The sequence below is a fragment of the Delphinus delphis genome, chromosome 1 (assembly GCF_949987515.2).
Source record: "Delphinus delphis chromosome 1, mDelDel1.2, whole genome shotgun sequence".
Taxonomy (NCBI): Eukaryota; Metazoa; Chordata; class Mammalia; order Artiodactyla; family Delphinidae; genus Delphinus; species Delphinus delphis.
The window spans coordinates 156,666,045-156,678,583 of NC_082683.1; the positions used below are offsets into that span (position 1 = coordinate 156,666,045).

At 35.2% G+C, this 12,539-nt stretch overlaps 1 protein-coding gene across 4 annotated transcripts in view; it reads left to right on the plus strand.

The window, feature by feature from the left end:
* The window catches only part of SDCCAG8 (SHH signaling and ciliogenesis regulator SDCCAG8), a 261,098-nt gene that overhangs the window by 36,973 nt on the left and 211,586 nt on the right, over positions 1-12,539 (plus strand). For all 4 annotated transcript variants that reach the window (XR_009516945.1, XR_009516946.1, XM_059996857.1 and 1 more), the window contains exons 6-7: positions 2,497-2,637; positions 10,923-10,987. Coding sequence is in view for 2 of the 4 variants with exons in the window: in XM_059996857.1 (XP_059852840.1) it covers positions 2,497-2,637; positions 10,923-10,987 (206 nt within the window). In the remaining 2 variants the exon portion in view is untranslated. The remainder of the gene's footprint in view (positions 1-2,496; positions 2,638-10,922; positions 10,988-12,539) is intronic.

Sequence of the window (12,539 nt, forward strand, 5' to 3'; positions counted from 1 at the left end):
GAACAAAGTGTCAATTAGATTAGCACTTCTTTCCAAAGAATAACAATATTTTATATCAGAAGTCAGTGATCTATAGTCTACATACTGTCTCCAATTTCTCCATAGGAAATTAGTACCACCCTCCTTCATTGCTCTGCAGGACTATTTTGAATGCAATCACATCTTGGGTGATTTTTTTCCCTACCTACAGAATCAAGTTCAAGCTTATTAACATTGCACGCTTTACCTTTCAGACCCTTATTTAACTCTCTAGCTTCTTCCTTTTTTTGTTTTTTAATATTTTTATTGAAGTATAGTTGATTTACAATGCTGTGCCAAACTCTGCTGTACACAAAGTGACTCAGTTATACACATACAGACATTCTTTTTTTATATTCTTTTTCATTATGGTTTATCACAGGATATTGAATATAGTTCCCTGTGCTATACATTAGGACCTTGTTATTTATCTATTCTAAATGTAATAATTTGCATCTACCAACCCCAGAGTCCCAGTCCCTCCCTCTCCCTCCCTCCTCCCCCTTGGTAACCACAAGTCTGTTCTCTATGTCTGTGAGTCTGTTTCTGTTTTGTAGATAGGTTCACTTGTGCCATATTTTAGATTCCACATATAAGTGATATCATATGGTATTTGTCTTTCTCTTTCTGACTTACTTTACTTAGTATGATAGTCTCTAGTTGCATCCATGTTGCTGCAAATGGCATTATTTCATTCTTTTTTATGGCTGAGTAGTATTCCATTGTATATATGTACAACATCATCTTTATCCATTCATCTGTCGATGGACATTTAGGTTGTTTCCATATTTTGGCTGTTGTGAACAGTTAGAGCTTCATCTTCTGACATTCATTGCCTTGTGCTTCAACCTTTAGTAATGCTGAATTGCCTACAGGTCTCTGGCAGGCACTATGCTGTTTCACGCCCCTGTGAGTTTTCTCATGATGTTCTCTCTTCTTGGCATGCCCTTCCCATCTAGCTTACTCTTTTTCACCCTTCAGATATCATACCAGTGTCAAAACTTCTCCAGAAAACTTTCCTTGAATCTCCAGTTGCTCTTAGTATCCCTCTTCTGTTCTGGTGTAGTCCCCCATGCATACCTCTGGCCTAGCACTTGCCTTGTTAAATTGAAATTATCTGCTTGGGTGTTTCTCTTCTTCATTAGTCTGTAAACTCCTTGAGGATAATATTGGTCTTGCTCATTTTTACCCCCCTCCCCAAGCTTTTAGCACAGTGCCTGAACATAGCAGGTACTACACAGATGTTTGCATTAAACTGAACTTCCCAAAGAATATGGAATAGAATCTCAGAATACTACTTTGGATGAATGCAGTTTACTACATTCTAACATATGACACTGCAGTATACTTCTGTGTTTGGGGACATGTCCTCTCTTATTAATACTACTGTGTCCCTTGGCCCTTAGCAGGAGTTCAATAATTACTTGTTGAATAAATTAATATAAGTATTTTAGTTCTTGATTCACACATAAATCACCCAGTTCTTTGGGCTGCTTATTTCATTGAATGTTGAAAGAATGCCAAAGTTCGCAAGCTGACAGTGGGTTCACCAAATTCAGTCTGTAGGCATGTTTTGTTTGTTTGAAAAACTGACTCAATATTTAACACTGTTTCAGTTGAAGAGCCAGATATCTGCCTCATCTTTTTAAAAATCAAAAGATATTTTGGTAATGTGAGTTGGTATTCCCACATGGTAGCAATTGACTGAAACTGAGTAGTGACTACTTCCTTTGGTTGCTCTGTCATGGTCCCAACCATTACTTTCTGAGTCCTTGACGTTCAGGCTGCATGTCAGTTCTATTTATCACCATGCACTGTTTTTCTTATTGAAGAGAAATAATTTTCTGAAAAGGCAGAAGAGCATAGTGGTTTAGGACTTTGGAGCTAGAATGCCAGGATTCAGATCCTAGCTCTGCCACCTATTAGCCGCTTTCTACCTCTGTGACTTTTAGCAGTTACTCTGTGTGACTCAGTTTCCCCATCTATAAAATGGAGATAACAGTGAAAATTCTCTCATAGGATTGTTGTAATGCTTAAATGTGTTAATATATGTGGAAGACATAAAACGGTGTCTGGCACATAGTAAACATAAACATCATATGTATTATTAGTAGTAGTAGTCATGCCTTTATGAAATGTGGAAAATGAAAAACAAACCAAGAGAGGTTTATGTGTTTCAAGAGTATATGTCTTCAAAGAAGTAAGAGATAAGTTCATTTGTTCAATATACTGATATCTAGCCCTCTTTGCTCATTTACATTATTGCCTGTACCGATAGGAGTGTGACTTTGTAACACTTATTTGGAATATGACCCTAATAGCTTGAAAATGTAAAATAATTCTTGATTTGTATTTAGAAGCATCTGCTCTTTTTCTTATTCCTTTCATCACAGATAATAATCAGTATTCCATTTGTAAAGTATGTATATTGATTTAAAGTTAAAGGTTGAATGCAAGTACTTTCACATTTTATTTTAGGGAAATATACAGAATTCTTGGATTACAACAGGTGAAGATTCTAGGGTGGATGAAGCTGCCAAGAGATCATTTTCCCATGGCAATGCAGATATTATCAAAGCTGCATCTGCTAGTGAAGCTGAAAAATGGAAACTAGAACTGGTGAGTATTTGGGTACTTTTCTCTTAGGCATCTACTTTTTTGGGTGCTTTTTTATTGTGGTAAATATATATAACACAAAATTTGCTATTTTAACCATTTAAAAATTTAAGTGTATAATTTATTTACACTAAGTACATTCACAGTGTTGTGCAACATCAACACTATTCATTTCCAGAACTTTTTCATTATCCCAAACAAAAACTCTACCCATTAAACAGCAACTCCCATTCGCTTCTCCTTGCAACCCTTGGTAACCTCTTCTACTTTCTGTCTTTGAGTTTGCCTATTCTAGGTACTTCACGTAAGTGGAATCAAATAATATTTCTCCTTTAATCTGGCTTGTCTCATTTAGCATAGAGTTTTCAAGTTTCATCCATGTTGTAACATGTATCATAATTTTATTCCTTTTTTTAAAAATTTTATTTATTTATTTTTGGCTGTGTTGAGTCTTCGTTTCTGCGTGAGGGCTTTCTCTAGTTGCAGCGAGTGGGGGCCACTCTTCATCGCGGTGCACGGGCCCCTCACTGTCGTGGCCTCTCTTGTTGCGGAGCACAAGCTCCAGATGTGCAGGCTCAGTAGTTGTGGCTCACGGGCCCAGTCACTCCGCGGCATGTGGGATCCTTCCAGACCAGGGCCCAAACCCGTGTCCCCTGCATTGGCAGGCAGATTCTCAACCACTGCGCCACCAGGGAAGCCCCTCATTTCTTTTTAAGGGTGAATAATATTCCATTGTACATATATACCACACTTTGTTTATCCATTCATTTGTTAATGGATTTGGAGGGGTTTCAGCCTATTGGCTATTGTGAATAAGGCTGCTATGAACATTGATGCACAAGTATCTGTTTGAGGCCCTACTTTCAAGGCATTTGGGTATATACTCAGAAATGGAATTGTTGGATCATTTGGTAATTCTTCATTCTTTTTTATGTCTGCTTCTCAGACTCAATAATTTCAATTTTCCTATCTTCAGATTTACTGATTCTTTGTTCTGCTGCCCATATCTTCCCTAAAATCTCTTTAGTGAATTTTTCATTTTAGTTTTAGTTGTTTTCATCTCCAGAATTAGTTTGGTTCCCTTTTATAATTTGTTTTCCTGACTTCCTTTAGTTCTTTGTCCATGTTTTCTCTTAGCATTTTGAGCATATTTAAGACAGTTGTTTTAAAGTTTTGGTCTAGTAAGTCTGATGTCTATAGTTTCATAAGCATGGTTCCTGTAAATTTATTCTATTTCATTGAGTGAGCCATGTTTTCCTCTTTCTTTGTATGCCTGGTGATTTTTTTTGTTGTTGAAAATTGAGCATTGAAGTGTTATACTGTGGTAACTCTGGAAATCAGATATCCCATTTTTTTAAGGTTTGTTGTCTTTTTTATTGTTGAAGGCTGTAGTAGTCCTTTTGTTTTAAGAGTTTTCCAAACTATTTCTGTAGAAACTATTCCTTGTCACGTGTGATCATTGAGGTCTCTGTTTCATTAGCTCATAGTCAGCTGATGTTTGACAGATTTCTTTGCCAGGAGCTGAAACAAACAACAACAAGAAAAACACCAAAAAGCCTCCCAAAATAGAAGAACCAACTCTCCAAGTCTTTGCAGTTTGGCTGTGCTGGTCTTCACCATTCAGCTAGGCTTGCTCTGAGCCTAGAGATAAGCCTGAGTGAAAGCTTCAGGTCTTCTTAGGACTTTCCTGAGCATGCATTTTCCCTGGGCTTGTTTGTGGCTTTCTAAATTCCCCCTATACACAGATGCTTTTGAATGTCCTAATTTCCCAAAGAGTCTAAAATAATTCTATTTTAAGATCAAATGATACTTTTAAATCCTCTGATCTGGGTAAAAACAACACCAAAAATGGAATGTTCTAGGGAATATAGAGGGAATCACAGTTCTGCTGTCATTATCATCTACAGGTGTTGTTAGTTTTCTAAAGGCTCTTTCTGGCCCAAATCTCCCTGCTCTTTCTCATTCCCTAATCCAAGCTTTATTCTACTATTTAGGAAAGAGTTCCTTTCTTTAAAAAAAAAAATCTGAAAGACTAAATTATATGTTTTTTTCCAGCTGAATAAACTATAATATCTACTTAATACCCATAGGATTAAGACCAATCTCCCAAGCCATCTACAATTTACTTAAAACTACATTTCCAGACTCACTTCTCACTCTTCTGTCACGTTCACAAGTATTGGCTATAAGCATGCAGACCACTCACTACTTGCTACTTCATAAACTTATTTCCCAATTCCATTTCTCTTTGAAGAATTGACTTTGGTTTATGCAATCATCCCTACCTAAAATGTTCCCTTCTTATCCTCTACATATTGAAATGTTTCCAGCCTGCCAAACTTAGTTCAAGTGTCCCCTCCCATTCTACCTTCCCTGATTACATGCTTCCATTCCTCCTTTTCCCACGTTAGAATTATTTTCCCTCTTATGTCTTCTCTTATTGTTCTATTTATAACTATTATAGGTTCCTTTTTTTTATCCTGTGTGTGTCAAAGGTCACATCTGTGTGCATTTGTGTGCTTTGTATTCCAAATCTTTCTCACTTTTTTCAAGGATTTCACTCTTACACTTACCTCCTCTTGTTCTTGTATCTTTTATCCCTCATGACTGGTTTATTTTCAGCCAAATATGTGCTTTACTAGCTCCCATCTACAAAGCAAACAAACACAAAATATATTCTCTTCGTCCTACATTTCCTTTGAACTATCACCCAGTTGCTCCCCTTCATACCAACGTCTTTCCAAACAGTTGTCTATACTCATGCCTCTGTTCTTCACCTGCCATTCTCTCTTCAACATACTTTATTTGAGCTTCTCCCCACCTATATTCCCCTAAAATGTTTCTTTTCAAGGTCATTAATAACCTCCACATATCAGTCCTCATCTTCCTGAACCTTGGAGCAGCATTCTGTAATATGTACATTAGTTGATCATACCATCCTTTGATTTTTCTAATGAAACAATTTTTTTTTTTTTTTTTTTTTTTTTTTTGCGTTACACGGGCCTCTCCTGTTGCGGAGCACAGGCTCCGGATGCGCAGGCTCAGCGGCCATGGTTCACAGGCCCAGCCGCTCCGCGGCATGTGGTATCTTCCCGGACCGGGGCACGAACCCATGTCCCCTGCATTGGCAGGCGGACTGTCAACCACTGAACCACCAGGGAAGCCCTCTAATGAAACAATTTAACATAAATTCAGAAAAGTATGCAAAACAAAAATGTACTTAATGATATATCTCCAAATCAACAAGCATATAATTGTCACCTGTAAGGTGTCTAACATTACCATGTCCCAGAAGCCCTGTTCATGCCCTCTCCCACTGCCCCTTCATTCTCTTAAAGCTAATCACTATCTTGACTTTTATGAAAATTGATCTCTAAGCATGATCCCCAAACACTCGAATTGATTTCTGCCTGCCTTTTAAAACATTACATAAATTGAATCACAGAGTACATATTCTTTTTTGTCTAGACTTTTTTGTTCAACATTATATTTGATAGATTCATACATGTAGTTGCATGTGTTAGAAGTTTGTTTATTTTCATTGATGGGTCTACTGTATGACTATAACACAATCTATGTATCCATTCTATTGTTGAAAGACATTTATATTTTTTCAGTTTGGGGCTATTGTGAATATTTTTGCTATGAATATTCTTTTATTCTATTGGTGTGCATTGTATACATTTACGTTGGGTATGTACCTTGGTGTGGCACTGTTGGTCGTAGTGTATATATATGTTCGATTTGAGAGATAAGGGCAAACTTTTCCAAGGTGGTTTTTACCAGTTTACACTTCTGTCAGCAGCATATGAGTGATACCATTGCCCTGTATCCTTGCCAACACTTGATATTCTGTTTTTCTGATGGGCTTGTAGTGCCATCTCATTGTGATTTTCATTTTCATTTCTCTGATTACTCATGTGATTGAATATCTTCTCACATATTTATTGGCCATTTGATGTGCTCTTTTGTGAGATGCCTGTTCTAATATCCTACTTATTGTTTTGAATTATCTGACAATGTTTTTTTGAAGTTCTTAATATATTATGGATACAAGCCCTTCGTTAGTTATATCTGTTAAAACATATTTTCTTACTTTTATGGCTTGCCTTGGAACTCTCTTGAGAGTTTTCGTTTTCTCTTTCTTGATTAGCATTTCTTAATTTTAATGTTGTCCAACTTATCAGTGTTTTCCCTTTATTTTTTTAGTGCCTTTTGTGTCCTATATAAAAAGTGTTTCCCTACCCCCAAGTCATGAAGATATTCTCCTATATTATCTTTCAGAAACTTTATAATCTTGCTTTTTACATTTAGAACTACAGTGTACATGGAATTTATTTTTGTATCTGATGTGAAGTGTAGGGGTTACTTCTTCCATAGGGTTATTTATATATCACAGCACCACTGTTGAAAAGACAATCATTCGCCTGCCACATTTGTTATAAATCAGGTGTGTGTATATGTGTGAGTCTGTTTCTGGGCTTTGTGTTTTATTTCCTTGGTGTCTGTGCTACTACTTCTTTGTGCTACTACTATTCTGTCTTGACTCTTATAACCCTGCATCTGGTAGACCAAGTCTTCCAACATTGTTCATTGACCTGAAGAATGTCCTGACTGTTTCTTGCCTTTTGCATTTACAAGTACATTTTAGAGTTAATTTGTCAAGTTTCAAAAAGCCATTAAGTGGTTTTGATTGAGATTACATTTTAAGGTATAGGTCATTTTTTGGGGGGAGGAATTGATATATTTATAGTAATATATTGTGAAATATTAAAATCATGTATCACTCTATTTAGGTCATCTTTAATTTTTGTCAATAATCTTTTATAATTTCTGAGTAAAGGTCTTACACATCTTTCTTTAGAATTAATTTCTAGACTAGTTATGATATTATCATAAACAACATACATATTTAAAATTTTTCATTTTATAACTCCTCAATGCTGGTATAGAGAAAAGCACATGGTTTTTTGTATTTTCACTGATTCCTACTTTATTTTGAAAGTAGTGTTAGCACGGTATTTTTTCCCTATCCTTTTACTTTTAACATAGTTGTATTTTCATATTTAATATGGGTTTCTTGTGGACAGCATATAGTTGAGTTTTGCTTTTTTTTATCCAATCTGACAATATCTTTCCTTTAAATGTGATTATTTATATAATTGGGTTTAAATCCACTATCTCGCTGTGTCTTTTTTTTCCCATCTACTATTTCTTCACCTTTTTTTTCTGCCTTCTTTTGAATTAGTTGAACATTTTAATGGTTCTATTTACCTCCTTTTCTCAGTCTGGAAAAATCTTTAGCATCAGCTTTCACCTGGTTGCTCAATTCAGCAACCCAGGGTTATTTTTAATGTCTTTTTCTCCCCCACATCTATTCAATCATGAAATTCTGTCAACTTTACATGACATGATAGAAAGCCTAGAAGGGAACATAGGCAAATCATTCTCTGACATAAATTGTAGCAATATTTTCTTAGATCAGTCTCCCAAGGCAAAAAAAATGAAAGCAAAAATAAACAAGTGGGACCTAAAAGCTTTTGCACAGCAAAGGAAACCAGCAACAAAACCTATGGAAAAGGAGAAAATATCTACAAATGATGTGACCAACAAGGGGTTAATATCCAAAAATACAAACAGGTAATGTAACTCAATATCAAAAAAACAAACAACCCAATAAAAAAAATGGGCAGAAGACCTAAATAGACATTTTCCCAAAGAAGACATACAGATAACCAACAGGCACATGAAAAGAGATTGTTAGAGAAATACAAATCAAAACCACCATGAGTTATCACCTCACACTGGTCAGAATAGCCATCATCAAAAAGTCTACAAATAGGGGCTTCCCTGGTGGTGCAGTGGTTGAGAGTCCGCCTGCCGATGCAGGGGACATGGGTTCGTGCCCGGGTCCGGGAAGATACCACATGCCGTGGAGCGGCTGGGCCTGTGAGCCATGGCCACTGAGCCTGTGCATCCAGAGCCTATTCTCCGCAACAGGAGAGGCCACAACAGTGAGAGGCAAAACGTCTACAAATAATAAATGCTGGAGAGGGTATGGAGAGAAGGGAACCCTCATACACTGTTGGAGGGAATGTAAACTGGTGCAGCCACTATGGGAAACAGGATGGAGGTTCCTTAAAAAACTCAAAATAGAGCTACCATATGATCCAGCAATCCCACTCCTGGGTATTTATCTGAAAAAAATGAAACCTCATATTTGAGAAGACACATGCACCCGAATGTTCATAGCAGCACTATTTACAATAGCCAAGACGTGGAAACAAGTACCCATCAACAGACAATTGGCTTAAGAAGATATGTTTATATATATATATATATACATATATAAAATGGAATATTACTCTGCCATAAAAAGAATGAAACATTGCATTTGCAGCAACATGGATGGGCCTAGAGAATATTATACTTAGTGAAGTAAGTCAGACAGACAAATACAAACACTATATCATATCACTTATATGTGAAATCTAAAAAATAATACAAATGAATCTATATACAAAACAGAAATAGACTCACAGACATAGAAAACAAACTTATGGTTACCGAGGGAGGGAAGGAGAGACAAATTAGGAGTATGGAATTAACAGATGCAAACTCGTATGCGTAAAATAAATAGGCAAGAAGGATTTACTGTATAGCACAGGGAATTATATTCAATATCTCATAATAACCTATAATGGAATGTAATCTGAAAAAATGTATATAATTAAATCACTTGGCTGTGGACCTGAAACATATACAATATTGTAAATCAACTATACTTTAATAAAAAAATAAATAAAACAAAATAAAATTTAACACTAAGACTTCCCTGGTAGTGCAATGGTTAAGAATCCGCCTGCCAATGCATGGGACATGGGTTCAAGCCCTGTTTGGGGAAGATCCCATATGCCGCGGAGCAACTAAGCCTGTGCACCACAATTACTGAACATGCGCTCTAGAGCCTGTGAACCATAACTACTGAGCCCGCGTGCCTAGAGCCCATGCTCCACAACAAGAGAAGCCACCACAGTGAGAAGCCTGCGCACCTCAATGAAGAGTAGCCCCCGCTCACCACAACTAGAGAAAGCCCGCACGCAGCAACAAAGACCCAATGCAGCCAAAAATAAATAAATAAAATAAATAAATTTATAGAAAAATAAATAAATAAAATTTAACACTAAAGAGAAAAAAATTCTGTTAATTTTACTTTTATACTGCTTTGTACTAAATCTTTTCTATCTTTGTTGCTTGATTTCTCTTGTTCATGCATTTATCTCTCACCTATTGATGTTTATTTGCAATGTCTTCATTTGTGATGATCCCCTTTTTCCATGCTTCAGAGTAATTTAAGATTCAATACTGATAAAAAGATTTCAGTGTCCATCTAATACATCAACTACATAGAGACTTTTATTTAGTTGTATAGACTAAATAAAAGTCTTCATATTTTTATTCTTCTCACTGACCACCTTACCTAATCAGCGCATCTCTATCTACTCTTCCACCTAGCATTCTACATTCTAGTGATACTGATTGGCCAAATATATAGCATGCCTTCTCCAGCTTCTGTGCCTTTTGCTCTATTGGAAATCATCCTTCAATCTTTGCATCTCCTCCAATGAAGGCTTCTGTACTTCTCTTCAGCTGAATTACAAGTTCCTGCCTTTCTGATTTCATTTTACCTTCTGTATTTTCATTAGAGTAAATTATAAATAGTTGTAATTGTTCATCTGTCTTTCTGTTCCTTCTTAAATCTCCTGGAGGTTAGTGGTGTCTTCGTCGTAGAAACCCAATAAATATATGTTGAATTAAAGAAAAACTGGATATCAGCAGAGGCTTGTAGATTGTATATCACTTTGGTCTGTCGTCCTGTGATTTATAGTATCCTTTTTATCATTCATCCGGCACATATTTTTTGGTATGTCAGCTATGCAGCAGTCACAATGGGAGATTCCAGGAAGATTTGATTCTTGTCTTCATGGACCTTACAGGTTATAATTGGTTTTGCCTAGAGTCACACTTTTTTAAAAATAAGAACTGATGTATGCAATTTTGAAAAAACAATTTTGTTAGTAATCACCATTTTATGACTCAGTAATTCTCTGCAGGCTTCCGCTCAATAAAAATAAGAGTATTTGGGGTGGACTAGGGAAAGTGATTCCAGAGGGGACACAATGATTTTCCTCTTGGGTAAAAAGAAATGAATTTAATATTAATAATTAAAATTTGCTTATAAAACACAGGGCATGGAGAAATATACTTTTTTTTTTTCTTTTCTAAAGGAGAGACTAAAACTTACTTATGAGGAAAAGAGTAAAATCCTGGAATCTCAATTGATGTTTTTGAGGTAAAGTATTATCATCTATTTAAAGTTATTGGCAAAACCATAACGATCTTAAAAATATGTTTGAATGTTTGCTGAAATGCCAGTTTTAGTCAGTATAGGAATTACTTGATGATATTTTATATGCAATATATGAAATTTGCTAAGAATGGTAAAGGATAAGGGGATTTGTGAAGTCCTTTTTCAAATTCCATTTCAAAGAACTGTGAGCTAAGTTATAAATTTTATCCCTTCATCAGTTGTAAAATATTTGTGTTTTCCCATAGAAAAAAGAATCAGAAACTGCTCTTATGGAAATTATGTTTTTAAAATAAAATAGTATAAATAAAGCACTTTAATTTTCAAATTACAAGCAAGTATTTTTTTCCTCTGTAGGTAGTCTTCGTCTAATTTTTAAATTGCAACAATAATATAATAGTTTGAGTATTTGTATACATGGTGAATTTGAGTATATATGAATTTTCATGTACTTTTTGATATGTTATCAAAAATCCCAATAAAACCTATATATTATAGATTAACCATTAGTGCTTTGTTATATATTATGAGTAGGAAAAGATAGGAGTTAATTTTTTTTAATTAAAGGTTAATTGAAATAGTGGTAATGAAATATTTTCAAGTGGAATAACCTTTAAAATATTTTTATCATTTTATTTTAATAAGTCCAATTTGAAATAAAATTTAACATCTTCCAGGCTGTACATTGTCTAGAGACATAACTAGAGTAATACTAAGAACCAGAACTCATGGCTTTTGTTGCAAATGTTATTATTCATTTATTTTAATATACTCTTATGCTTTTCATGCCTCATAAGGTTGAGGATTTCTCTAGAGATCTTTACTAGAGCTTTCATGAAGAAACCTAAACTTTTAAAAGGTGATCTAATTTTTGGTTTCTTGATTTGCTATATGTTGATTTCTATTGTGTTTTGGTTCTTCAGTTTTTAAAGTGATATATTTCTAGGTCATTATATTTTTGGGAATGTGACTTATTTTGTCTCATTCACAATTCAACTATGCAATCTTTAATTACATTAAAACGTCACTTTGCAATGGACCAGACTTTGTTTCCTGCATTCTTCTGTTTCCTCATTTTCTTTTAGTATAATTTAAGATTATTTAAAGAAGCATTTTCTTAAAGAAAGAAATAAAATCACTACTCTTATAAACTCTGGTTTTATGTTACCTATTTGTTTTTAATTTTCTTTTTGCCATTTCATGTAACTGAATCTACTTGAGTGTTTTGAATTTGAACCTGACAGAAATAGTAATGGAGACTCTGACTTTGGAATGTACTTCTAAAGTTCTTTTTAAGCCTTTGAAAGTCAGACTTTTTCTACATGATAAGTAGAAAGAAAACTTATTATGTTGTAGATATCATCTTGGGAATAGGACATCAACAGCTCCTATTTTTCTGCTTCAGCGTGTCATTAGATTAGCTTTTTTTAACCCTTAGATTTCCTGTAGATCTTTCCCACCTCTCCCAGGCTGTCTCAAAGCCCCCTAAATCCCAAGAGTCGAGGTAGTATGTGACAGCCAGGTGTCTTGATTATTG